The sequence below is a fragment of the Drosophila ficusphila genome, unplaced genomic scaffold, assembly GCF_018152265.1.
Source record: "Drosophila ficusphila isolate 14025-0441.05 unplaced genomic scaffold, ASM1815226v1 contig_791, whole genome shotgun sequence".
NCBI lineage: Eukaryota > Metazoa > Arthropoda > Insecta > Diptera > Drosophilidae > Drosophila > Drosophila ficusphila.
The window spans coordinates 3,905,224-3,931,038 of NW_025064737.1; the positions used below are offsets into that span (position 1 = coordinate 3,905,224).

The 25,815-nt window shown below is 42.8% G+C and overlaps 5 protein-coding genes and 1 long non-coding RNA gene across 16 annotated transcripts; 2 read left to right on the forward strand and 4 right to left on the reverse strand.

The window, feature by feature from the left end:
• Window positions 1-12: 12 nt before the first annotated feature.
• On the reverse strand, window positions 13-8,349 carry LOC108098570. 7 transcript variants are annotated; one of them, XM_017201591.2, is made up of 10 exons: window positions 8,178-8,348; window positions 5,754-5,965; window positions 2,610-3,004; window positions 2,335-2,552; window positions 2,054-2,265; window positions 1,672-1,845; window positions 1,510-1,594; window positions 1,367-1,448; window positions 682-1,310; window positions 13-462 (listed from the first exon to the last, which is right to left on the reverse strand). In XM_017201591.2, the coding sequence occupies exons 2-10, from the start codon at window positions 5,935-5,937 to the stop codon at window positions 324-326; spliced, it is 2,118 nt and encodes a 705-aa protein (XP_017057080.1). In that variant the 5' UTR covers window positions 5,938-5,965; window positions 8,178-8,348; the 3' UTR covers window positions 13-323. The 7 variants fall into 7 exon arrangements, with proteins under 7 accessions (XP_017057080.1, XP_017057076.1, XP_017057077.1 ...); XM_017201587.2 differs by having other exon boundaries at window positions 8,146-8,348; XM_017201588.2 differs by lacking the exon at window positions 8,178-8,348 and adding an exon at window positions 7,610-8,123.
• A 905-nt stretch (window positions 8,350-9,254) lies between these two features.
• On the forward strand, window positions 9,255-14,553 carry LOC108098597 (synaptotagmin-16). 4 transcript variants are annotated; one of them, XM_017201655.2, is made up of 6 exons: window positions 9,255-9,416; window positions 9,528-9,762; window positions 9,829-9,990; window positions 10,050-10,376; window positions 10,450-10,679; window positions 11,818-14,553. In XM_017201655.2, exons 2-6 carry the CDS (start codon window positions 9,717-9,719, stop codon window positions 12,805-12,807), a joined length of 1,755 nt encoding a protein of 584 aa, XP_017057144.1. In that variant the 5' UTR covers window positions 9,255-9,416; window positions 9,528-9,716; the 3' UTR covers window positions 12,808-14,553. The 4 variants fall into 4 exon arrangements, with proteins under 4 accessions (XP_017057144.1, XP_017057145.1, XP_017057147.1 ...); XM_017201656.2 differs by having other exon boundaries at window positions 10,453-10,679; XM_017201658.2 differs by lacking the exons at window positions 9,255-9,416; window positions 9,528-9,762; window positions 9,829-9,990; window positions 10,050-10,376; window positions 10,450-10,679 and adding an exon at window positions 11,433-11,483 and having other exon boundaries at window positions 11,818-14,545.
• Window positions 14,554-14,561: 8 nt separating this feature from the next.
• Window positions 14,562-17,329, reverse strand: LOC108098596 (ATP-dependent RNA helicase SUV3 homolog, mitochondrial). Of its 2 annotated transcripts, none has more exons than XM_017201653.2 (7): window positions 17,277-17,329; window positions 16,894-17,214; window positions 16,333-16,836; window positions 15,958-16,267; window positions 15,771-15,905; window positions 15,073-15,702; window positions 14,562-15,018 (listed from the first exon to the last, which is right to left on the reverse strand). In XM_017201653.2, the coding sequence occupies exons 2-7, from the start codon at window positions 17,201-17,203 to the stop codon at window positions 14,616-14,618; spliced, it is 2,292 nt and encodes a 763-aa protein (XP_017057142.1). In that variant the 5' UTR covers window positions 17,204-17,214; window positions 17,277-17,329; the 3' UTR covers window positions 14,562-14,615. The 2 variants fall into 2 exon arrangements, with proteins under 2 accessions (XP_017057142.1, XP_017057143.1); XM_017201654.2 differs by having other exon boundaries at window positions 16,894-17,217; window positions 17,277-17,292.
• A 1,024-nt stretch (window positions 17,330-18,353) lies between these two features.
• LOC108098535 (charged multivesicular body protein 3) lies at window positions 18,354-19,590 on the forward strand. Its single transcript, XM_017201516.1, has 3 exons — window positions 18,354-18,492; window positions 18,631-18,871; window positions 18,922-19,590. Exons 1-3 carry the CDS (start codon window positions 18,448-18,450, stop codon window positions 19,314-19,316), a joined length of 681 nt encoding a protein of 226 aa, XP_017057005.1. The 5' UTR covers window positions 18,354-18,447; the 3' UTR covers window positions 19,317-19,590.
• On the reverse strand, window positions 19,441-22,717 carry LOC108098533 (melanization protease 1). Its single transcript, XM_017201514.2, has 4 exons — window positions 22,382-22,717; window positions 22,021-22,184; window positions 20,391-20,559; window positions 19,441-20,340 (listed from the first exon to the last, which is right to left on the reverse strand). Exons 1-4 carry the CDS (start codon window positions 22,449-22,451, stop codon window positions 19,616-19,618), a joined length of 1,128 nt encoding a protein of 375 aa, XP_017057003.1. The 5' UTR covers window positions 22,452-22,717; the 3' UTR covers window positions 19,441-19,615.
• Window positions 22,718-23,758: 1,041 nt separating this feature from the next.
• On the reverse strand, window positions 23,759-24,749 carry LOC108098538. Its single transcript, XR_001771852.1, has 3 exons — window positions 24,309-24,749; window positions 24,081-24,241; window positions 23,759-24,022 (listed from the first exon to the last, which is right to left on the reverse strand). It is a non-coding gene; the product is annotated as an uncharacterized LOC108098538 (long non-coding RNA).
• Between the last annotated feature and the right edge of the window lie 1,066 nt (window positions 24,750-25,815).

Here is a 25,815-nt window from a genome sequence, read left to right on the forward strand (position 1 = left end):
AACTCTTGTAAATAAAGTTTTACATTTCAATTTATTAATTAAACGCGATATTCACGTTTTAGTAACAGATCTAAATTTAATAAACGAATACGTTTTGCTCGAATCGAAAACATCAGCTAAAAAAATGATTTAGATGAAATAATTAGTAGAACAACAATCTAGTATTAGAATTGTAGTTATGCGTACGTTATTGAGTTATAAATAATTTTAAAACGAAAGGTGAAGTGTAGTCGATGTGAATTTCGATCTGGCTGCTATAAGTGAGTTACGCGCATTTTCTGTCGCTGGACTTTTGGTTTAGAGCCGAGGGCTGATGGCTAAAACTATAAGTCTGTAATCGGTCCGTCTGCCACGCTGTATTTCGTTGCCAGTGCTGCGTCAGGTGTGGTGCCAGTTAAGACCGGGTTCCAATTTGGCTGGCTGGTCACCTGGGCACTCAGGTCTTTAACCAATTTTTCAAGGCTATTGTATTGTCATTGTTCGTTGCCACCAGAGCCCGTCGAAAGAGAAGAACAGAAATGCAAATTATATGAGTACACTGAGATTAGTTACTGGGCTTAGATTTGCTAAAGGATATTTTTGATGAGGATTAGTGCTTTCGAAAATGTGCATGCGTGTGAAGGTAAACTGTGCTGGGTTAGGGATTGGGAATATATAGAACAGAGCATAGACTACACCCACGCAATTATACGTTGATTTGCCTCCTTACGTGCGGCGGCTGCATCGCTTAGCTCCCGTTTAAGCTGAGCATGCTCCTTTTTGCGCGGCAGCAGTGGCGGAGGAAGCCCCGGGTTAGTATTATCCGAAACTAGCGCAAACACTGGAGGGCTCCGAGCTGCTTGCTGTGCCGTTTTGGCTGCCAGCGAGTGTTGGGTTGAGGTTGAGGGGGTCTGCACGCCGTTGCCGCGGGACTCGCTGCTCGAGCAGGACAGCCTCTTGTTGGCGGACATTGATTGCTCATCGCCGTCCAGACCGGCCTGCTCCAGAAACTCCTCCTCTATTTCATCGTCCTCTTCTAGTGAGTGGGTTGCTTGGTGCGGCGTCTGGTGCATCGTTCCATAGTGCAGGTTGAAGGACTGCGCTCGTCGGACTCCCAGCGCTCCGGACCCTACTAATCCGCCACCACCGCCGTTTGGAAATGGCTTTCGGGATCCACGGGCACGGTCGTTTTCGTAGATAATGTCGTGATAGGATTGCCGCTGGTTTATGCATCCAGCTAGAGCCTGACGAAGGTATTTATTTTCGGCCTCCAGGTGTGAGAGTCTCTTGTTCGTTTCCTTCTTCTCCAGTCGCAACTGCATTACGTGGGACTGTTGAAAATGAATATGTGCTATCAATTGATATGGGCATTTATATTTGAACCTACCTTCAGCTCATCTATATCCCGCAGAATTCGTACATTTCCTTCGTTCAAGGACCATTGCCGCTCCTCAACCATTGATTTGACTCTGAGGACGAACATAGGCATCAGTGTACTCCAGCTCACGCCCCTTGAACTACTTCTCTTACCGACTGAGCAGGGCATCCTCCCGCACGCGAGCGGCCTCTTTCACCTCCCGCACCACGTCGGTCATCATTCCTGGGGTGTAGGCGCCTGAAAAACCATAATCGGGTGTTACTGCGGTCGGCGATTTGGCACGTGACCAATCGGGGGTGCCGCTCGGCTTATACCTGAGTGAAAGGTGGGCGCTGGGCTGTGGGTCCCGCCCAGGCCACCGCCAAACACCAGAGGCTGACTTTGTGTGCTCAGTCCGCTCAAGCTATCTCTACGGTGCCGCATGCCCCCCGAGCCAACCCCCGCCCAGAGCTGGCCAGTGGGAGCGTGCTTTAAAGCTTCGATATCAACTGTGATTGTGTTTACGGGTGCAAGAGAGTACATAGAAAGATGTAATAAGCGGCAACAGATACTAAGTAAGTAGGTAGTAGTAGCAAGTATGTTCAAAAATACGATAGGTCGGTGTAACTAAGGCCAGTTGTAATGGAAAGGACACATTTAAACGGAAGAATGGTGACCAACAAATCGTTTTACAAGACCTCACCAAGAACAACGAACCTTTTGTTTCATGCAGATTGCGACAGATCTTGGAGTTGGTGTCATGCAATATGTTTATTTGTTCCATGAGCGCCGCAAAAAATTTGTTTTGCTGAGCCAATTCACAGCCGCTGCCGTTGTTGTTCCCATTCCGGCACTCAGGGGTGTTCTGGCCACTCAGCTTCGAGTCGTTGTCGGAGGGGTTAAGAAGGCACGGATCGCTAAATCGAAACCTGAAGTTGAGGCGAGGAGGAGGGCGTTATCAGACCGTCTATCATGGGCAGTGATGTGTCCTGACTCACCCCCTGCTGAAGTTAGGGTTGCTCCCGCTCCCATCCAGCACGTCTGTGGAATTGGGCTCGTGCTCGGACCCAGTACCTCCTGCCCCGCCCATCATGTTGACCAGTGGCGGCAAGCTTGCAAACTCCTGGCCACCATCGCCCCCGTAGCCCATGCCGTAGCCATTGAGGTTCTGGGGTGGGAACAGCATCGGATATCGGTGGCTGAGCGAGTGCGAGTGCTGTTCGAAGACAAATGGATATGGGTGAGTGTCGAACTTGAAATGGCATCTACTCACGCGCTGAATCCCCAAGCTGAAGGGTGTGCCAGGGACCATTCCGTATGGCTGTGAACGCTTCAAAAACTCCTGTTGTTTCTGGTGCTGTGGTTGTTGTTTCAGCTGCTGCTGCTGCTGCTGATGTTGACTCATGAACATTTGCTTATGAGTTGCTGCCGTGGGTGGAATAAAGTCCAAAAACTCGGACGAAGATGACAGTTGGGCGTTGGAGGCATCGCGTAGGCAGTTCTCCAGCCAGGCATCGAGGTGGTCCTTGGAGTAGCTAGGATCGGATCTGTTTGCTTTACTGGAATGGTTTTGGCCCGGTGAGACCACCGTTGCTTCGGCTTTTGAGATTGAAGGCGAAGCCTCTGCGTTGCGGGACTTCAGTTTCTTGCGCTTGGTGGCGTCAAATGCTGTGAAAAGAAATCAAGTGCTGGGATTACACATTATCGGGTTTTAAGAGCCTAACTAGGTATGTGTTGAGTAGCCCCACAGCTCTCCATTTCAACTCCAAAGAAATGCAGGCTGGCGAAGCAACAATCCAATGACTCACCGCCAATAGCGCCCGAGCTATTGAGCTTCGTTCAGCCCAGCCCGGTTGAACTCGAGTTGTCTCACAGAAATGTCGCGGGAGCTGCGGACAAAACAAGTTTCACGGCTTAGCTCGCGCTGCCTTTTCAGTTGTCAGACTTATTTTGGTTTCTGCCAAGTGAATGTTTGGTTTTGAAATTTGAGCAAAATTGTTTCTCCTTTGCCACTCGGCTGCGATTTCCATTTCTCTAGCAGTAGCAAGGAAACTAAAGCATTGCAGTAGTCTAGTTTTCATATTTACAAAGCTCTCTGCAAGAAACTCCTCAAACCAAGTATTTAATTATCTCCTGGCAGAGGGTATTATATATTAGTATATATATTCTTGATCAGCATCGCGATCAGAGGCGAAATACGTCTGTTGTTTTCAAGTAAACTAGTCTCTCAGTTATGTATGTAGTTATTGAATCGGGCAATTATATCGAAGAACTCTCATACGAGAGATCGAAAAACAAATAATCACGCCGTTGTTTTTGATCATATCGACTTACTTTTTTGAGCATAATACAAATTTCACAAAAATCTGACAATTCTAGCATATAGCCCCAATAGAAAAAATCGAAGAGTCTATATAGAATTAACGGGAAAATATTATAACATCGTTGTTTTTATCAGACAAACATATTTATTGGAATATAGAGTTTCCTAATGACTCTCGAATTTCGAATTACATTTCATGAAAATCAGACGAATATATCATATATGTAGCTGTCATAGGAATTATTAGATTTATTATTATTATTGGATATTGTATTATATTTCATATATCATACATATATGATTTTGAAGCTGCCATAAAAATGTCAAAATTATTGGAAAATTTGACTAAATTAGATGAGCGCTACTTAGTACACCGACCCCTGATGATAAAATGATCGAACTAACAATAGAATACAACAGGAAAAAACTTGTTACTTTGATTTGTTAATAGATTTGTGATAAGTATTTGTAAGTTTTTCATTGGAACAGATGATTAGAAAGAATATTGTCGACGGTAGGCCAAAAAACTACCACATGGGTTATAGAATTCTTAGACTGTCTGCTATCTCAGGAGGAAACTTTGGTAAAGATATTTCAAGTGATTATGTATATAAACACTCACTTACAAAAAACAACTTTTGGCATAAATTTGAGAATAGTGACTCAAAGTATAATAAATTTTACGAAATTGTTGAAGAAGTGCAAATAACCATTAAATAGTATCATTCTGGTCGATTCCACTTAAATGTTTATTTCTTCAAAATTAAAAAAAAATTGTAAATAGTAAGCTAATACTTTTGTTGAGAACACAAATATCTTATTAAGGTATTAATTAATAACTGTTCTTCTATGCTTATGGTCGCAGGTTCGAATCAAAGTCGGGGTCTAATTATTGAATAAATTTAACCGGAGAAATAAATTAACTGTAAAATATGCAAAAATATAAATTATTTATTACTAAATTTACGTCAACCATTTTTTTTTTTATTTGTTTTTCATTCACGTATTACTAATTTCTGTTAGATCAGCTATACTGGCGTCATAACAAAAAAAAAAAAACAAATTAAGTCGATCACTGACCGTAAACTCAGGAAGTGTGCATAGACAATGTCTTCTGTGTACTATGGTAAATAAAATGCTTTTGACAGTAAGAAATCAGAGCCAAACTTAATACACAATGTTCGTCACCCCTTTAGTGTCGTTCTAATTGTATGGTATGTCTTATTGTTTTTGGTGTTCTGTTTTTTTTTTTTTTTTGAAAAAAAACGGTTCTGATTGTAAAACTTCTCGTCGAACCCTTTCTATATAATTGCCTAATTTATGATTCTGATCATGCTTCATATCTTGTAAGCATTAAGCAATTCGTTAAAAATAAATATATATAAAAGTCGTTCCTATAAAGATCGGACTACTATAGAATAGTCTAAGGCGTACTATTTTTTATTAATTTATTTTCGCATTTGTATGGCTGCAGCAATCACGTTAAATAAAAAAAAACTGTTTCTTAATTTTTTATAATTTTGTCGATTCGATGTTTTCTACGGCCGTTCCGACTTATTACAACCTGCTATAAATAAAAAACTTTTGATGAAGTTTGAGCAAGATGACTTTGAGCTGAGAGACTAGCTTACATAGAATCAGACATACGTACATATCTAGATCAATTTATAATGTGATACTGATGAAGAATACGTATATATTCTTTATAGAGTATGGAATTGGAATTGGAAATTCAAAGTCATATATATACCATATAGCGGTCATAGAAATTATAGATTTAATCGTTCTATAATTAAAATTTTAGAATTGTTTTTTGTGTCTGGCTTGCTAATATACATCAATTTTATATAGATGCAGTATAGTATAAGAGTTTTAACTTTTTTTAGATAAATTTATATTTTTTTGAAATTTTATTAGGCTAGTTTGATATTTCACGCATACTAAATCAAACTACATACTTAGTTGACAAAAGTCAGTAAACTTAAAAAGGCCACAAAACACCTGAACTTTGAAAGTACCAGGGCGAACTATTAACTTATTCAGTTATCGCTGCAGTGCGTATTAGCAGCTAAGATGTGGGTAGACCTTGCTCACCTCTCTGAGTGCTGCCCAAGCCTATGCCGCTTGCGGCGATCTTCTGCACGGAGCTCCCGCTGTTGCTACCATGGGGAGGGCAGGAGCTACTACCCGCGATCAAAGGGGACGCGTCCGCGGCGGAGCCCAAACCTCCTGCACTGCCACCGCTCGTGCTCACCTCCCTCTGATTTGTGGTAGTCATTTCCTCAAGCAAAACGCTCTTGTCGCCTCTGTAATAAAAACAATGCAAATAACTTATCGTTTAACCTGGATTTCCATTCAAATGATTCGACATGCAATCACAAAAAAAAAAACAAAAAGCAAAAAAAAACCGTGAAAAACTTGATGTTTGCACTTGTGTACTAAGCGGAGTAGTTGAAGAACGAATGAACGTTGGACAGAGGAAAAGCAACAAGCATCTCCAAGTTACTTGTGCATAGCCGGAAAACACCTGTCCGTTTTCTGCTAACATTTGTACGAGCAGAGGTATGTACATGTACATTCATATGTATGTATTTACAAGAGGTAAACAAGCAGAATCTTTTTATATTGATATTCATTTACCGAGTAAAATTTATGTTTTCATGGGTTATTTATTAAAACGGAAACTTGTTTGTGAAATAAAAGATAGAGCTCCATAGTATCTGGTATTATGCAATCTTATTTTTAATTCAACACTCTAATTTTGATGGATTTGCAGCTTATATAATTTTTCATAGCTCATTCATTTATTTCTTCATAAATTGAATTGGAATTAAGGAAGCCACTTTTAAGGCAATTGCTGAGGCTTGGCGACATCAGCTGTATTTGCTTCATAAAATACTGAACATTTACCATTCTTTGAGATAAAAAGTGGTTAAAAAGTGCAGCAGGTGTTGCGACCAGCGTTGTCAGTTTAGCTTGTTTATAAGCTAGATTTTAAATAAAATAAGCTAGAATAAGCTAAAATTTTCCAGTTTCAAAGTGTATAACCGCAGATTTAACATAACATCAAAATAGCATTTAAAACTGGAAAATTTTAGCTTATTCTAGCTTATTTTATTTAAAATCTAGCTTATAAACAAGCTAAACTGGCAACGCTGGTTGCGACTTAAAGATATGCTCTTTGACGTCCGTGAATTTGCTCTCACTTTAACCAAATGAGAACGACATTGGCATTGATGCGTCGGGCGAAGAGTTTCACTACTGCTTGATGGCCCTGAAATTCGGATGGCAAGGTGAGTGTGAAACAAGACAAAAAGAAAAACATGCGCGTATTTGCTAGCCATTTTTGGGCCAAGTTCTTTGCTCTTGGAGGGATGCCAGCAAAAGGCACATGTTGCAATGAAGGCATTGCAACCAAGGGGAAGCACAACAATCTGCCAGCAACTCAAGTCTCAACATGCAAGGTGGCTAGGCTTACTTAGTGGCGAGTTATCTATGCAGCCGAGTTCACCAAAAATAAAGCAACAAACCGGTTTTCATACAGCTCTTGTGTCTCTTGCTAGACCCGGCTGTGTATTGACCTTTTCATTCAACAAATTTTAATGACATCAATAAGCGAAGCAGCGTTGTCAGTGGGGATGGCGAAGGCGATGGCAACAGCGACCTCATCCCGGAGTACCCTGACCCGAACACGATCACTGTCGAAGTACAAGACGTTACTTAAGAGCCGGAGAAGCGAATTGTTTGGTTTGTTGACCCTATCGCACAGATTGGAGGTTTTCTTGTTTTCACCGTTTTAAAACTATTGCATTTTTATATGTATTGAAGAAAGCAATAATAACAATAGTATTTTAACAGATTTATAATTGGCAAAATGTTCAACAAGTGTTGGTCCAAAATTTAAAGTAAGTTACATTCTTTTGATGAACGATATTTTTAAGAAAACGTACGTTTTGCTGTTCGAAAGCATGCAATTTATCCAGTGGTCTATTATTGGGAAACCCTAAAATTCACTCCGGTGGTACCCCTTTATGGTTTCTGCTTTAATTGATTTCACATGTTAAAAGATAGTTCTAAATAAAATAGTAAAAACAGCGGGGTGCGAATCTAAAGAAAAATGGTTGCTTGGAGCCGCACAACTCAACCACCCATACGACGGCCGTTGTAGGGACGGGTTTTCAACTTTCGCGTCTAGGGCATTGGTGTGGGAAAGACGCCTATCGAGTTTTCAATCCCACCCCCCTTGTTTCCCGTTGTCAGTGTCGGCTGCAAAATAAAAGCGAAACGGCTTAATATGACGTCGTCGAATGGAATGGTGTTTGTTTAAACCATTTTGTCCAAGACTCATTTTCTTAAAGCTTAAACGTTAACGAAACAGTTTAAAATTGCCCACTTCCATGGCCCGCTAGGCACTCCTAGCGACCGTTTAGAGCTAATTATATTATCAAAAGCAGAATCATCTCAGTTTGGCACACACAGCACTCACACTTGCACAGCGGCATTGGCCATTTAAATTACTTGCGTCACACTCGCGGATTGAATTGTATTGGATTTTGGGTAGGCGCGGGGGTGTGGTCACGGCTTAGCATTCGCGTATCTGGTCAGGGGACATTTGTAGTTTGAACAACAACCGATAATTAACCGCACAGGGGGTAATGCAAAACTCGACGAGCATTACTACTAAAGGTGGGAGCACATCGACATATCGCACGAATGCTCTTTTTCGTAAACATCGATTGCAGCGGTATTCGATTAACACTGTTACTTAAGCGCTTAAATACTGTCAATGTGAACTGTAAGCCGATGGCCAACCGTTACAAAAAACAAAAATCATGGTTAATTATATAAAACTTTAAATGGTTCTGTACTATGATTTTGTTTTCAAATGTAGTAAAAAAAATTTAAAAATGTTAATGTAACTTAGCTTATTATTAAGTAGGTGTGCAAGTAAAGCTAAAAGGAAACATGTAGTTGAATATAAAGCATATGTAAACTTCAGATTTTACAAGAAGCAAGTTGGACTCGTAGACGTGCAACTACATTTGAATTATAAAATAATGTAGGAGTTAACAACTCCCGAGTGGATATCTGAGGTATATCTTCCGCAGCATTAGTAAGCTATTTTGAATATTTATACCCATTACTCGTAGAGTGAAGTATTATTAATTTAAAAAATTTATTACTTCGATGATGTTGTTTAGACTTCGTAGATTTTATCGACTTTCCTTAAATCTTTTATTAATTCACAATTCTGTCAGAACAAATAATTCATTATTTTTCAAAAGGTGTTTGCAAGACAACTGAGATTTTTCGTTTTTGAATATGAATTGAATCCCAATGTGAGCTAATGTGATTATGGTAACCATTAAAAAAAAAGCTTTTGGTGACTGGATTCAAAAAGGAAAAGGAGCTCTGTTCCGTTGAAAAACATGTTATTGTTGATATTTCTACACGGAGCTAGCAGTCGAATCCCTGGCCACCTACAACTGTAGCAAGCAACAGTTGTTACTGCGATGCAACTGTCAAATGGGAGCTTTTGCGCACGCTTTATGTACACACTCTGGGGTAGAGGGATTAAGCTCACAAGTGCTTGCTTCGAGGCAGTTTTTCCATCGAGTGTAAGGGCAGCCTATTGAAACGCAGTTGAATAAATTCCGGTTCCTAGCCCGTTTATTTTTTTATTTATGAAAACCCAGCTGCCTGCTCTACGAGACTCAAAAGCTGTCCTTAAGACTTCGCGAAAACGAAACGGGAACTGTAAGATTTTAATTGCTCCTTTAATAAATTAATTCGTTTTAAAACCTCGATATAATCGTTAAAATTGATTGTGTGTAGATGCTTAAATAATTCAAAGGGCTTAATTCTCAGATCACAGCCTCCCAACAACTCACTTTCTTCGATCCCCAGCCGTTGTCCTGCGAAAAATCGATTCTAGTTATCCTGTGTTATTGGGCTGTCAAATTCCCGAGCTTTCGCCCTTGCGACTGGACTTTGCTTCTGGGGCAATGAGTTCCAAGTAGGGACGTCGTTTTCGCCAGGATCCTCGCATGAGCCAATATGATTGTTACGTCCGCTTCTGGCCTGGATAGCACCCCCACATTAGGTGCGTACCAACCAGCTCACCTCACTCACCTCCACCAGTCGATTAACCGTGATTTGAAACCTGCAGGCACCGTCGAAGTGACCACGCTGTTGGGCGCCTTCTTCGGAGTCCTTGTTCTGCTGCTCCTGCTGTTCCTGTACATCAGCCGGAAGTGCTGCTTCCACTACCGCCATGCCATTAACTGCTGCGACGAGCGCCACCTGGCGACCAAGTGTGTGCAGAAGATCAGTGAGTACCTAAGGGCTGGGCGGGATGACTGACCCACTGACCTGTCCTGGTCCTTGCAGCTCGTAAGCGGCGCTATGAGAACACCAGCTCCGACTCGGAAGAGGACATCCTGAGGCGCCTGCGGTGGCACCAGCAACACCAGCTGGGCGAAAAGCCCGGCGGATACGGGCTGGGGCTCAGCCAGGCGAACCCGCTGACGGCGCAGAGCTTCCACTACCACCACTCCGGCGCCGACCTGCAGCGGGTGACAGTGACGCGTGACCCCTTGGCCATCGCCGAGCGGGGCAAGGTTGGCATCCCGTCGTCGCACAGCGAGTGCAGCTCAAACGACTCCATGGAGGCCTTCGTCGACAGCCACACAGGCATCCTGACGGGCTCGAGCAAAGGTAGGCGGGACGGGGCGGACTTGGGGCAGCTGATTGACAGGCGTCGAACTTACCATCAAATGAATCTTGACAGCAGCAACGCCTCATCCTGCAACGACCTTCCGCAATCCGAGTGTAGAGCACCGAGCCAAGACGCAGGCATTGCGATACCAGCACCGGGTCGAACTGGTCGCTCCGCCCAAACTGGAGAGGGAGCGGGACAGCGTGGTGGTGGTGCCGATGGCCAGTACCTACAACCTTACCAACAACAACAACTCGAGTGCAACCGGCAACAACAACACCAGTAGTAACAACAACGATGACGTAAGTGATATTGAATTCGGTGCTTTCCCAGAAATTTCTTGAAGCAAGCTCTCAACTCTTGGTGTCCCACCAATTATTCAAACATAGATAGTAATAATAATTAATTCATTTCCAAATACTAGTACTAAAATAATGATTTTTATATTTAAACACTAGTAATTGGAAATTCATAAATTTACCTAACTGTCCGCAAAATAATAAAAAAAAAACCAATCAAACGGACAATGCAATCCTCATTTTTGAACTCCAATTTCACCTTTTCGCAGAGATTTTTCGCCGAATTTTTTATGTCCGTTTGCTTTATTAATAATAAACAACACACGCACCGTTAATTTTGTCCCATTCGCTTTTACCGTTTTCTTTTACCAAGCCTCTGAACCTTTGGAACACACCTCGTATTAAAAACAGGGGAAGTACGAAACACATTAGGACAAAGCCCAGAGCCCGAAAAACAAATGACAAAGAAGACAGACTTATCAAAAGTGTTTCTGAAAAATACTAATTTAAGGGCTCTGGTGGGATTTCAAACACAACATTTTATCCTCTCTTAATGACATCAAGAATTGTCAGTTAACTTAAACCAAAAAAACGAGACCGCCGATGTCAAAAACTAAAAGGTTGAAGAGTGTGCTAAACTGGTGTCTAGCCTGATTTTGAGGTATTTAGGTTCAGAAGCTTGGTAAAAGAAAACGGTAAAAGCGAATGGGACAATGTTGGTTAGCCTAAATGTATTTTGATCGACATTTCCGATGACTGCAAGAGAATAGCTTCCTCTTTTCTTTATCCTACATTCAATCAATACATGTATGTACTATGTTGCTGTGTTAAACTTTGAACTACAGCTTCTATTACAAGTACATAATTTTCACTCTTTCCTCCGTCCTCAAGCAGAAAATCTGTTTGACTTCTAAAAATAATAGAACAAATATTTCAGATGAAATTAATTTCTTTTGGGTATAAGCTCCATTAGGATATTTAGATAGTTTAGTTAGACATTTATATAGTTCAGTAAGATATTTATATAGGTCAGTTTAAAACGCCCCCAAAAGTTTACACCGGTGGTTATTTAAACGGCTATCAAGCCGAAGTCCGATCGCACTAATACTAATACTAATACACCTAACTCTTTCCATTCAAGGAGCCCCTGTTCGACACCAGCGACCTGCGCTCGATCAAGTCGGATGACTTGCTGATTGGGCTCGACGTGGACCCGAAAGGAGCACCCGTACAACGCGGACCCATTGAGCTGGAGCTCTCGCTGCTGTATGACGCCCCCATGCGAAAGATGACTGTGCACGTGATGCAGGCCAGAAGCTTGCCTCCGCTGGCCAGTGGTCAGCCCACCCACACGCAGGTGCGGATGCTGATGCTGCCTAGCAAAAAGCAAAAGCTCAAGACCAAGATCCGCAGCGGCGAGAACCCCCAGTACATGGAGAGCTTCCTGTTGCACCGTGTCAACCCGGAGGACGTGAACAACATGGGACTGCGAGTACGTCTATACGGTTGCGAGCGCCTACGCAAGGAGCGCCTGATCGGAGAGGCTTACGTGAGCTTCGCCACCGTGGACTTAGAGCTGGAGACGAACCTCTGGCTGCCGCTGGAGCCCCGCAATACCTCCTCGGGCCTGGGCTCCACTAGCGACCTGTTGAGCCTGGCCCGTTCGGAGAGCGCCGGCTCAACCTCGTCCATGCAGCACGGGGGCGTCTCGGAGCTGCTGCTGGGCCTGAGCTACAACGGAGTCACTGGTCGGCTGAGCGTGGAAATCATCAAGGGTAGCCAGTTCCGCAGTTTGTCGCTGAACAAGGCGCCCGACACTTACGTCAAGCTCGTGATGGTCAGCAGCATTGGACAGGAGATATCCAGAGCCAAGACCTCCATTCGGAGAGGCCAACCGAACCCGCTCTTCAAGGAGACCTTCGCCTTCCAAGTTGCTCTTTTCCAGCTCAACGACGTGACCCTGATGATCTCCGTATACGCCAAGAGGCACATGAAGAAGAACGAGATGGTCGGCTGGTTCAGCTTGGGTCTGAACTCGTCCGGATCGGAGGAAGTGGCCCATTGGGCGGACGTTTGCGAGATGCCCAAGGGCGAGATGCTGGCCCGCTGGCACGTGCTGGTGGACTCCTGATTCGAGCAGCTGGGCCAGTCCTCGGGACGCAGCGGCAAGGCCCTCCGGAAGCTGGGTCTCTCTGCGTTCAAGGACCGGTCCCGCGAGAAGGCTTCGAAGGAGTCGCGTCCGGAGGACGATTGCGCTCAGTTCCCTGCAGACAATGCAGTTGCAGTTGATATTGAGCCGGGCCTGGAGCTGGACTTCGTTTGAAGCAAGGTCAGTGCTTGTGATCTGTTTTTAAGGAGACGCTGCCCATGCGGCGACTTGAATTGTCGGGTGTTTAACCCAGGACGAGGCCGACTAAGGGGTTCGAGCGTCCGATCAATCTAGCCCAGACCGGGCTGTAAAACATTTGTAATTTGGAATCAATTTGGCACACATTTTGTTCGTAAAATGTGAGAAATATGGAAAACTAAAAAGGAATAACCTAGAATATCGAAATTTTTTACGCAATGGCACGTAAGTGCATACCAGTACTTAACATACTACTCAAATTTGAATTTTATGATTGTTTGTGATAAAGAATACTATATTAATAGCCAGAAGGGCGGAAAAAGTACATGTTGGAGATTTTGTGTGTACAATTGTGCATCTGTACTTCTTTACGGATGGGTGACGAATTTTTGTAATTAAACCTTTCTGCATCTTATATTTAAATATTAAGCCCGGCATAGGCTGCCCAAAGTCTGTTAAGACTAGCACTTTTTTATTACGAGAAATGAGAACAGAACGTAAATTGGAACAGTTGTAGTCAATACTTACAGAAATGTTTACGTACATCATACCTGCAAACTTACATACATACCTTAACACAACTAACTCTTGCTGTTTTGATCAAGAGCCATGCGCATGTTCCAGTTTTGATATCCACAAAAGGATGAGGAAAGTGTCGATACCTTAGAAATCAAACGCACAAAGACATCTTCTACGACCGCAGAAGACAAGTTGGCAAGCCAAAGTTGATCAAATCTTAGGGCATTCAAGTACTGCTCGGGAGCAGAAGTATTTTATTAAAGCTTTATTTCGATTAAGGCATTGACGGTGAGCTCTTCAATGAGCTGGGTACGTACGGTCCTAAGACTAAGGATTGGATTGTTTAAAAGTCTCAAACATGGGAGCATTTTGTTTTTGCATTGAACTGCATGAATCACATAAGTTTTACTTATAAAGAGAGAAAATTGAAAGCTTTAATAAATATCTAAACTAATTTATTTTTAAACTAAAATTAAATCGAAACTTATAAAAAAGCAAAACCTATTAAGCTATTAACATGCTCATGCGAAAAATTTAATATAAATTTGTATGTACAACCATATGAATGTATTTTGCATAGTGTTTATATCTTTTAAAAATCTGTATGTTTTGAGCGTCGAATATTTTATAAACGCAATTCAAGTGAATGTATGTTTGTTGATACAACAATCGGGATGTATAAGCTAAATCTAAAACTTTGTTTTGAAGGAAAAGCGAGGCTAAGCAGCCGAATGACTTATCAACTAATTGTAATCCTTAATGTCAGTATTACACATTTCTAAATTGAACAGTACAACAGCGGTTAGCCTCGCCACATGACGGGAAAATACCGTCAAGTTTTTTTAACTCTGAGTAGAATATCCCTCCACGAATTGCAAGCGAATAAAGTGATTTTTTTTTCTGAAAAAGATTACATAAATCTACTCTTCAATTTAAACAATTAAATTGTCATTGTTGATTATCAAAGGAATAATTTTAATATTACTTAATTGCCACTTAAAAATAAAACGATATTATATAAAAAACCTTAATATACATATTTATACCTTAATGTACAATTTAAATTACACTTTTTATTTTCTACGTTTTTTTCTTATCTTTCTTCCGCTTCCTGAGTAATTAGCCTCGTCGTCACTATCAACAGCTGGCTCCTCACCTTCCTTTGTGGATGTGTTTACATTTACGCCTTGCTGAGCGTCCCACTCCTTTCGAAGCTCACTGAGCATACCTGGTGTCAAGAGGCCCTGGGCGAGCAACCTTTCGGTAAGACGCCCACGCGACGCGCTGGGTATTCGTGGTTCTTTGACGTGGGTCACTCGCCGCATTGCGTAGCTCGATATCTCTCCGTCCTGGCTGGCTTCCGTGTTTTTAAGCAAGCGAGTTATTTGGAAGACGCCCTGCTGTATAATCTCGTCCAGTTCCTTTTGGGCCTCTCGCACTTTAGCTGCCTCGGGAAATAGGTCCATAAACCGATAGCTGTAAGAATAGATCGTGTTAGCTTGTTATCTACATGGGAACTGCGAAAATTGCCTTAGCCAAAGATACAGATCCATCACATCGAAAACGGCTTCCAGATGGACCAAGTCTAGAATAGTCTTCGGCAGCTTAAATGGCCAGCCACAATTTTTTTGGATGAACTCAAAGGTAATGGGTTCATTGCGGCTATATTGTCGAGCCACCTTTAGGAACATGGAACAAACAAATGGCATCTTGCGGTTGATAGGGGCACAGCAAAAGACGTAGCGGGCCCGCAAAGGCAGCGGAACATGTTGTATCATCTCGGCCAAGAACTTAAAATCCTCAATGTTACACATAAAGTACAGGGAGTCGTCAACCGTACACAGGTTAACAAAAATGTCCATAAGGTTGCTTAAGGACGAGTTTGGCAGGTGGTAGGCATAAAGCTCAATCTGATCGGCCGTCGGATGCAAGCCCGCCTGCTTCAACGGCTCGGGTGTCTGGGCCAATATGCGCTGCAGGGTCTGCAAATCCTCGGACTTGAAGGCAGTTACAAAGCCGTGCTCCCACTGTGTGCGGAAGCGACCCGCTCTTCCCGCAATCTGTAGAGCCGAAGAAACCGATATTGTGTCAATCTCGCGCTCTCCTCGCTCATTCATCGTCGGCTTGATCAACGAATAAAATATGATTCGCCGTATACTCCTGCAAACGAATATCGTGCGTATAAGGCTCAGTTGCTCAAAAACTAATTGTCGAGGCACTCTACTTACAGGTTCAAGCCCATGCCGATGGCGTCGGTCGCCACCATTACCTTGCAACTATTCGCAGGATCGTTAAACTTGGCGGCTTGCGCCAGCTTGGTGCCAGGAGGAAGGCCGCCGTAAATCACGGCCACTTCCTTACCCCTAAAATATCTTAATCAGCGAATCGATTCGATGTAGAGTGTAAAATACTGACCGTGCCTCGATTTCTCGCGATACGGTATATATATCGTGTTTGCTAAAGCAGACAATGCAATCGCCGGGCACGACGTTGTCCAAAGAGCCCAGAGCAGTGCTTTCAACAGTTAGTTCCGTGAGGCGGTCGTAATGCCGCACCTCAACTGTTTCGCCGGTGGTCTCGCATATCTTTTGCAAAAGATCCAATGCCCCTGGCTCCCCACAAACGTGCACCTCATCAGCGATCAGGCCGAGAAAGGCCCGTGTCCATGCCCACCCACGCTGGGGGTCTCGGATCTGCTGTATTTCATCGATTACAGCCACCTCATCTAAAAAAGTGAAAGCACCACAGGTTAGAAACTAGCCGCGGATCAGGAGTGACTGACTGGCTTACAGGGTGTGTTGACCGAGGTCATCTCGACAGTACATGCAACATGGTCGGCTGGCGAGCTTTCGCTAATTCCAAATTTGCGCTCCTCGCCGGTCACCAAGTCGCAGGGTGTGCCCCGTTCATTGGCTTTGTTGTACACCTCTGTGGCCAGGAGTTTCAGCGGTCCGCAGTATACACCAGACTTCGCAGTCAGGTACCTTTCCATGGCGTGGTATGTCTTTCCGGAGTTCGTAGGTCCAGCATGAAACACTATTTTCCTGGTTATGGCGCGAGCGTTGCTATACCAGTTGGCAGGCTGCCTCAGGTCTGAGATCTTCTTCAGGTCATCCATGCAGTCCAAGTGGGGAAACACGTTCTTTGCGTGGCGCAGGAAATAGGGAAAAATATCATCGATGTGGCCTGCTCCTTGAGTAATATCGCTGAAGGTTATGTGGAGATCCACAGGAAGGTTCTCCGCCTCGATGCAGTATCTGCGGAATGAGCCGAAAGCCTGTTGCTGTAAGTAGGCTTGTAAGGCGTGGAAAGTAAGACGCGGGTAGGCAAAATAAATAGGCGCTCATTTACCGTCTAGTCCGTTTTCGCTGCAGAGTGATTTGATTTCGCGGCGTTGAGTGAATTTGTTGAGGATCTTCAGCAGTTCGGACTTTTCCAGCTTGCCCACAAGTTCGGAACCAACGTCTTCGGAGTCGGCGCTGGCCTGCACCTGCACCGGCTTAAACAATGCGGATACGTTCGTCTCCGATTTTTTCCGGGATAGTTGAATGGCAGCCCGGTGCAGCCTTTTCGAATCTGGAGCGACGAAAAAGCACGGGCGCAGACAGCGCGGTTGCCGCACAACGCCCAGCAGGCTGAAGCAGCGCCTGCAGTTTTGCATGGTTCTCCAGTCTGCTGGAAAACAAGTCTGGTTTTAATTCAGCAAATCGCGTAAATACGATTCGCAAACCCACGTTGTTGGCTCTGATATAACAGACCGGGCTGTGCAGCTGCACAGCTGTTTAAAAGGTGGTAACTGTTCATGCGTTTGCTTTTAGTGACGTCATAAATCACAGAAAGGCGTTGCCATATCGATCGTTTTTAAAAGTATTTACGGAACTTAGGTTATTGTATTTGCAACCGCTTGACTTTCACCACATTTCTTCTTCAGAGATTGAAACACAAATTTGAATAAACGTTTCAAAGTTTTTAGCTTTTGAGTATCTTAGGAATGCTTAAAGTTTTAGCATATGCATTCCATTGCATTCATTCCGTTGCATTTGCTTAACGGTCACACGATCAGAATATACCTTGAATTTTGAATTTACATAAGTTTAACTTGTTTTATGTTTTAACCAATGTGTCCTGCAAAATGCTGATAAGTAACCACCAATTCTATTCGTTAAACGAATATTGCTGAATTTCAACCAAGCCAATAAGCTAGGTAAGTGCTCATCTCTACTGTTCATTTATATAGTGGCAACGCTCTGCATTGTTTGTCAGAACCAACATTGCCAACATAGCTATTTCTGCGCTAGATTTGGCGGTTTTCAAAACCAATATGCGGGATAAATTTAAAACTAGCGGCTAGCGGTTATAATAGCTATTTTCAAAGCGATACTGACGGAAGTTTAGCCTTTTAATAACATTTGGTACCTTCTTGTATTTTTGTGTTTAATGATGTCACACTTTAATAGCTTGAAATATTTTTGCATTGGAATGGTAAAGAACATCGGTAAGTTAAAAGATCTTTACAGTTTTATTGAGTTTTACTAGTTTAATACCATCACTATCTGGGAATTTCACATTTTCAGCACAATATATTTGCAATAAATTCATTGGACAACAAAATCATTCCCGCTAATGTTAATATTGATACATATTTTTTAATTGGTTAACTTGATAATAGCATTAATTAATGAATTCAGCAGGAGAAGAGGTCCTGATTGACGATAAATAAATCAAATTAGTAAACACATCGTTTCGCTAACGAAGCGTTATAATTTAGCTATCATCCAAATTTTAGCTTCTTTATGACCAGAAGAGTTGGCAACACTGGTCAGAACAAAATGACTCACTTGGACTGAAACAAAATACGACTTTAGTAATTATTCATTTGCAACAGTTCTCGGTTTTGGCAGTGCAATGGGCTTATTTGGCAAAACTCCCAGCAAAGATCCCAAAGAGCAGGTAACGAGACAGTGCGGCCCGAAGACATTCTCGGAAAATGATGTCATTCCAGTTGTTTTGATTTTAATTTACATTGTTTGCACACCGACTGTGTTGTATTCTGAGCTCTGTTTTGTCCCTTTAATTTCGTATATGTAGGTGCAAGAGTGGACGCACAAGATACGGAAGGAGGGAAACCAGCTGGATCGTCAAATTCGGAGCATACAGAGAGAGGAGGAGAAAGTAAAGCGCTCTCTGAAGCAGGCGGCGCAGAAAAATGATCGCGACACCTGCGTCATTTTGGCCAAGGAGATCGTGAATGCACGAAAGGCCATCAACCGCATATACACTTCAAAGGCGCACCTCAACTCCATCCAGATGCAGATGAAGAACCAGCTATGTAAGGGGACTCTCCTTACGCCCGACTCAACTAACTATCCCTCCTTCTAGCAACCCTGCGAGTAGCTGGATCGCTCCAGAAGTCCACGGAGGTCATGCAGGCCATGCAGAGTCTAGTGCGCTATCCGGAGCTGGCCGGTATAATGCGCGACATGTCCAAGGAAATGATGAAGGCTGGCATCATCGAGGAGATGCTGGACGAGACCATGGACTCGCTGGAGGAGTCCGAGGAGCTAGAGGAGGAGGCGGGCAAGGAGGTAGACAAGGTGCTCTGGGAAATAACGGACGGCAAGCTCGGAGAAGCTCCCTTGCCTCCAGAGGCTACCCCGGCGGACAAGGCGTCTACTTCTGCAGCCCGTGTCGAAGTACCGGTGGAGGAGGATGATGAGGATGAGGGTGAAGAACTGCAGGAGATGCAAAGCCGTCTGGCTTCGTTAAGATCTTAGAGTGATTTCTACTGGGAAGGCATTTAGATTCAAAATTAGAGGCAAGTGATTACGACTGGCAGGCCCTTTCCAAATCTCGTCAGCGCTTAATTATAGAATCCAAAATAATTTTCAGAAACTAATATTCAGTTGTAGTTTAAGTGTTCAGTGCCCCAGTTCAAATTGTGTTGAACTGCACACGTTTTACTCTTAAATTAATACAAGTATACTTTATTTATTGTATAATTTACTTTCTATTAAAAATCGATCATTTGCTGTGGCATGATTTTCCCAACCAAGCTAATTTTCGTGGGCAAGGCTTAGGCCCTAACGTTGTCGTTTATCCAGTCCAGGTACGCCGCAACCCTTGTGTACACCCCCGGCCATCCTCTTAGGCCGCACGGTGTGGGACCATAGGAAACCACGCCGGCGATGTAGTAGTTGGAGTTCCCATTGAAGTAGTCCTCGAGCAGGAGGGGACCTCCGGAGTCACCGCGACACGAGTCAACACCCTCCACCCCGCCGGCACACAGCTGATTGGCGGTAACAGTCCGACGTTGACTGGCGTACCGCTCGTTGCAGTCGCTAGTCGGCACCGGACTTAAGTCGGCCTTCAACTTGATGTTGGACGTGAAGTTCGTCTCGGTGCGACCCCACCCGGCCACCTCCAGCTTGCGGCCCAGGAAGATGTCATCGCGCTGAGACGGCAACGTGGGCAGGCACACTGGAGAAATAAAGTCGCTGTAATCAACTGCGTACTGCAGTCGCAGCAGCGCTATGTCGTGCAACTGGTCCCGGGAGTTTCCCGGGTACTGCGGGTGCGGAATCCGCTCAACCACCGGGCAGTCGACGTAGGGCTCGTTACAGTCCCGCTGTCCGTTCTTGGCAGTGGTGCAATCCGGATTCGTGCTAGTGTCCCACTCCCCAAGGCGCACTCCTGTTAGTTGCCAGTCGCTGGGAATGGCGGAGACGCAGTGCGCTGCCGTCAGCACATATCGATTATTGATCAGCGATCCGCCGCAGTGGTGGCCCTTCAGGTTGCCGGCTGGAAAGGAAAGTGGGTGAACCTGGGACATAGCAGACGCAATTACCTACGCTTTGTATACTCGATCAGGGCCATCCAGGGGAAGTCCCGCTTGCCCGTCTCCCTGCCACCCACTACACGATCTCCGAAGTTTTCGCCGCAATTTGGCGGTTGGGGCAGCAGTCCGGTGGAGGGGCGCTTTGAAGGGTTAGTCGGCGGCCGGTTGGGTTCACAGCATATCTGCAGCAATGGAAAAATAAATTATGGGTGTTATTACAAAAATGTTTTTGATGATGTAAAAGAATTCGAACATTTATATGGAAAATTGGTATTTGTATTGCAGTGTTCGGCGTTTCAAATCAAAGACAAAGTAATTAGCTAACAAATAAATTTCAATATATCAATATCAATAGCAATATCAAATGAGGTCTATTTCAAATGTCCAACCTAATAATGTCAATGATCTTTGCATAAAATAGTATGAAATTAATTGTGTTTCTTGAAGAACGTTTGTAAAGGTTTTTAATTTTACGGCCTTAAAAATAACATTCATTTTATAACATCTTTGCCATTAACGCTATTGATTTATTTGTCCTGGATCATCATCCAACTCGATTTAAAAATATACCCGCCTGTTTCTACGCTGCCATAGGAAAGATCGAAAAATCTACATGTTTTTTTGAAAATAGACTTTTTTAACGACTCTTGAATTTATTTCGAAATTTCATCAAAATCGGAGGTGCCTCCTTCACTGCGTTGCAAACTTCTGACTGAAATTATAAAGGTAAGAAAGGAAAGAAAGGAAGTTAGCTTCGGCGATCCAAAACTTATTTACCCTTGCAGACATCAAATATTTCCAACCAAATACATAGAGGCTAAACCACATCGAAGATTGTTCACCTGACAGCTATACGATACAGTCGTCCGATTTTGATGAAATTTAATTTGAATGGGTAGAAATTTTATTATTCTGGGTAAGCGCACTACTACCCAAATGATAGCTTTATCTAACCCAACTAACTTTAAATTACGAAATACTTGTTTGTTAAATGAAAAAGCTATATCATGATGCTGCCATCTTAGAAATTATACAAAATTATACAAAAAAATTCATGTTTTTGGCTCGCCGTTTAGAAAATTGGTACGATAAAAGATATTAAGAAGTTAAATTGTATAAATACATATTTGACTTCTAATCATATGGCTGCTTTTGGGAAAAATTAGAAAATAATAAAAAAGTCAAGACAGGCAGGGAATAATTATACAGTACAGGCTATTGCTGAAGTTATAAGGATACGGCGATCGGTTTTTGTTGGGTAAGAACGTTTGATATACCTAAGTTCTTAGTGCAATCGTATGGAAGCTTTTTCTCAACGAAGTCAGCATCTTTTCATATTTTAAAATAGTGGTATCTGTATCTGGTTCAAGAAGCGACACTTTTATTGCAGAATTGAAGTAGTTCTAGTCGTGGATTGTCCCAAAACTTATGGCTCTTACAATTTTCAAGAAATATTCGCTTTTAAATTGAGTTCGCAAAAGGTATAAACACTTTCTGTCATATGTAACTTAAGGAGGTACAAATATACTTTCTGTATATTTACAGACATATGGAGCCACTCTGTAGAATCGAAAAAGCTTTATGTTCCGGTTACACTCATTGGCAAAATTTCAGAAAGGAATCGGTGAATGGGTTGCACTTACAAGCACCTGTCCATTGCGGTAGCCACACTGACTTTGTTGGAGAAACCTGCGTGACTCGGTTGGAACTACGCCGCGCTGGACCAGTTGGTAGAGATATCCACACTCTGTTAATTTTATGCAGATGCCGCTTTTCTCATCCGGCGTTGAGCAATAGCCAAAGATTTCTGGGAAACAAAGGTGAAACCTGGATCAGTGACAAGGCGAGAACTGGTGCGGGCACGGGGATTCTCCCCGCTGAGCGCAGCCCACTGTCATCGACCCGCTTTGACGGGGTGAAGTTCAGCGCTGATAGGCGATTGCTTTGTTCTTTAGATTGGTGGGCACAGTCCTCGACTGCGACTCGGGGTGTGGCACCACTTGCCTTGGGCGAAGGTGCCGCTTGTGGCCACCGAGAGCACCGCCAGTGCGGCCGAAAGAACGAGAGGACCCATGCTGATATTGCGGCCTGACTGCGCTGACGTATGTGGAGGAACGATCCGCTCACTGGGTGCCTGCTGGAAACACACTGACCGTGGCTGGGAACAATGAGTAGCTGAGCTGAGCTGCCGAGCTCCCCTCGTTCTAAGGCAGAGCTTATCAGCGGTTCTCCCCAGCAACTGGTTACACTCGACGAGCCACCGGAATCGAGAGAGCAGAGTTCTCAGCCGATTCTCAAGCAGTAAGTCCCGCTCACAACTTCGATATCTCTACGAGGCAAACAAGTCTGGCTGCTTTCTTGCACTCTTGTTGCCTCTGCTCATCGGGGAAGTTTCCGCTAAGGCGGAGCAATCGGTTTATAAATCTGGTGCACTCAACAATACAGATTGATATATTGATTCTTCCACTAAGTCTCTGACGCCCTTTCTTCACTGCTTCTGACTGCAACTTCAATGCCTTAGAAAACTTTTTCGGATTCACTGTGAATATGGGTTGTTTTACTACACTAGAATGTGTAGTACTTCATTTTAAGGATTCGCCAGCGTGGTTGAATGCATTACTCAACACTCGCCCATAACTGGTAAGTGTGACTACATGACCGGTAAAACATCTTTCATTCATTAATTAAAATTTGATCCTTTTTGTAGCATTTATTTGATGTATGTTCGATTTTTATGAAATTTAAATTTTTAAAAAGTCACGACTTTAACGACTTTCCATTTGTTGTATTACGACTTTAGACCTGTCCTATGATAATATGACTTCCACATGAAATTTAATTAGAAATTTCAAGAGTAACGACTTTATAATTTTTTTTTCTCATTTAATTATCTATCTTTCATGGCAGTTGTGTGATCGCGACTCGAACTTCCAAGCCCATTATATTTTAAACTAAAATATAAAAGCGGAGGTCACATAGCTGCCGTAGGGTTATAATCGGAATAATTATAATGAACAAACATAATCCTAACTTCGATGTTAAACAATCTAATAAATACAGAATAAATTATAAAGCGAGAGGAAACCCGAGTGGCTCAGTATTAGTAACTATCACTAGAATTAAAACTATCAAAGCAAAATGCAGTACCTTTAAAGCCGTGGGTGTCTCAGAATTAATTTAACTTCGTTGTTTTTAAACATACATAACTATACTATATAACTACGCATACCATAATGTCCCATGGGAGAGAAATATAAAATATGTATATATTTCTAGTCATGTATTTTAATTTATTTTCAACATTCTAACCAGCCAAATCTTAGAAGCTGTAGCTGACAACACTGTGTGTCCTGACGACGATGAAAAGATTACTAAGTCCAGCGGAAGCTGAAACATTTTTCTATTTTGCAAGTATTGGTCTTTAGTAATCTTGCGTCTGAACGTTACCTTAACACGTTTGTTCTAGGCGCATCTCCGTATAAATGTACAAAAACCGGATTGAAGTGAGATTCGTCACTACGTGCACCGTCCTCAGGGATTTTACTTAAACACATGCTAAGTTGTTAGCCAAAGCAAGGGAGCCTCCGAATTTGGCCACTTACAGAGGCAGTGAGCTGAGTTGAAAATTGCTTTGGGGGCGATTGGCTGTAAATGTGGGTTTCAATAAATGCGAAAAGTAAGATAGATGATTTCAATTTGTTACAAGTGCTTTTAAGTTAGGGCCGAGAGGGCAGGATGTGAACTGAAAGGCACTTGGGCGAGCTGCCCCCACAGTTGGAAGCCGGCATCTCCTGCCTGAGGGGTGCGTGTCGTCCTGTCGTTTGCTTAGTGGCCATTAGTTTGCTGATTTAATGCCATCGGCCACTTCAAGAAAGAGTGGTCGTCGTCAATTTTACCATTTCACTTGACAATGCATTTCATTAGGGCTCACCTCCGGCTTATCTCTGAACTGGACTTCCGCTACTGCTAAGAAATTAAATTGAAATCTGTGGAGTATTGCTGTCGCCGATGCTGTTGTTTTGGGCTAATAAACACGGTTCTTCACACTTGGTTGGCTGCTAAGTGTTTGGACGTTGAATTGTGTGGTCGGCCTGATGCTTTTGTATAATTAAAAGCTTTTTCTGCATTATTTATAAGACTCAGCTTTAGCCGCCCAGTGCTGCTCTGTTGTCCTTCGGGCGAATTCCACGCCACTCCTGTTAATGTTTTGTATTTTGTGTTGCTAAAGCTAAGCGGAGTTGTGCATTTAAAACTGTAATACCTTTTGTAACGGTAGTTCATTCACCATTTTTAAGAAAAATTGTTGATTGTTTTTATGGATGTTTCGATTATTCACAAATAAATTAAAAATGTTGGCTCTTATTAAGAGAATTTTTTATTTCTCTCCCTATTTATTTTGTTCCATGGTTTCTTTGGAATTGTATTTCAGAATTTATATGCTTGTATATCTTTTAACAGCATACTATGATTTTACCTGAAAGGGTATACTAAGTCCTTTCGACCCCATGAAGTATATGTATCATCTGACGCCAATCTAACCAATTTGACTGTGAAATTCTACTTGCACGATTACTCTTCTGTCGGTATAAGCATCTTACAAACTATAATTAAAATAAATTCGGAGTGAAAATGTTCCATTTGAAACATTTAAAGCGTTTCCTAGTTTTTTCATAGACATTTGATCTTTCTATTCAGATCAAATCTATATTTTTCATTTACCATTTATCTTAAAGTCAGGCAGCCAAAAGCCTCTATTATTTTACCCCCATCACATTACTAACTTGTTAAGCAAATTAAATTTTCCCTTGCAAGGGCGTGAAAACTCCTCGCTGACAATGTAAAAACCAATTGCACAGAATTATCGATGAACTTTTTTAATTAAGCAAAATACGTGTGCTGGAATTGAAGGCACGAACAAAGGTAGTTTGGTTGATCTCCTCCTTCTTTCATTCCCGTCGTCATTTGTTTGGATTCAATTTTTGAATGACAAGACAAAATAACAAAATTTGGTTTTTAAGTGGTGATGTTAAAAATATTTCATTTTAAAAACAGATAGTGTTTAAATATTGGTTCAAGAAATTATCAGGAGGGATAACTGCTTTTGAAGCGGTCGCTTTATATAAAACCGCTCAGCCGATGAGGTCTGTATTAGGTAGGGATGCGTAGTAAGGTCTCTTATAACATAATTGGGTGCCCAAAGTCCTGCACCTAAGCATTGTTGTCCAGTGTAAAGGAGCAAGGACTGCGGTGCTAAGCAATTCCCGCAGCCAAGTCAGAGCGTGGCAGAACGTTCGCATAGTCATCAGGCACAGAGAAGTCTTCGAATTCCAAACACTTGGGAATTTGATGTCTAAACAATGCGTCCCGCAGAACGACAGCAGCGTGAATTGTTAAGGAAGAGTTTTACTAAATTCCAATAAAGGCGTCCCGGAGTGGGG

Bases quoted from the DNA above. Each gene is read 5' to 3' on its own strand.
- LOC108098570 (XM_017201587.2), bottom strand. From the start codon at position 8,168: ATGGCCAATGCCGCTGTGCAAGT. The intron at 1,595-1,671 runs GTATAAGCCGAG...ATGGTTTTTCAG, and splicing joins AGCGCCCACCTTTCACTCAG to GCGCCTACACCCCAGGAATG. The intron at 1,449-1,509 runs GTAAGAGAAGTA...GTTCGTCCTCAG, and splicing joins GAGGATGCCCTGCTCAGTCG to AGTCAAATCAATGGTTGAGG.
- LOC108098597 (XM_017201655.2), top strand. From the start codon at position 9,717: ATGATTGTTACGTCCGCTTCTGGCCTGGATAGCACCCCCACATTAG. The intron at 9,763-9,828 runs GTGCGTACCAAC...TGAAACCTGCAG, and splicing joins GGATAGCACCCCCACATTAG to GCACCGTCGAAGTGACCACG. The intron at 10,680-11,817 runs GTAAGTGATATT...TTTCCATTCAAG, and splicing joins GTAGTAACAACAACGATGAC to GAGCCCCTGTTCGACACCAG.
- LOC108098596 (XM_017201653.2), bottom strand. From the start codon at position 17,203: ATGCAAAACTGCAGGCGCTGCTTCAGCCTGCTGGGCGTTGTGCGGCAA. The intron at 16,268-16,332 runs GTAAGCCAGTCA...TCACTTTTTTAG, and splicing joins GACCTCGGTCAACACACCCT to ATGAGGTGGCTGTAATCGAT. The intron at 15,703-15,770 runs GTAAGTAGAGTG...ATTCGTTTGCAG, and splicing joins ATCGGCATGGGCTTGAACCT to GAGTATACGGCGAATCATAT.
- LOC108098535 (XM_017201516.1), top strand. From the start codon at position 18,448: ATGGGCTTATTTGGCAAAACTCCCAGCAAAGATCCCAAAGAGCAG. The intron at 18,493-18,630 runs GTAACGAGACAG...TCGTATATGTAG, and splicing joins GCAAAGATCCCAAAGAGCAG to GTGCAAGAGTGGACGCACAA. The intron at 18,872-18,921 runs GTAAGGGGACTC...CCCTCCTTCTAG, and splicing joins GCAGATGAAGAACCAGCTAT to CAACCCTGCGAGTAGCTGGA.
- LOC108098533 (XM_017201514.2), bottom strand. From the start codon at position 22,451: ATGGGTCCTCTCGTTCTTTCGGCCGCACTGGCGGTGCTCTCGGTGGCC. The intron at 22,185-22,381 runs GCAAGTGGTGCC...TTTGTTTCCCAG, and splicing joins AAGCGGCACCTTCGCCCAAG to AAATCTTTGGCTATTGCTCA. The intron at 20,341-20,390 runs GTAGGTAATTGC...TTTCCTTTCCAG, and splicing joins CCTGATCGAGTATACAAAGC to CCGGCAACCTGAAGGGCCAC.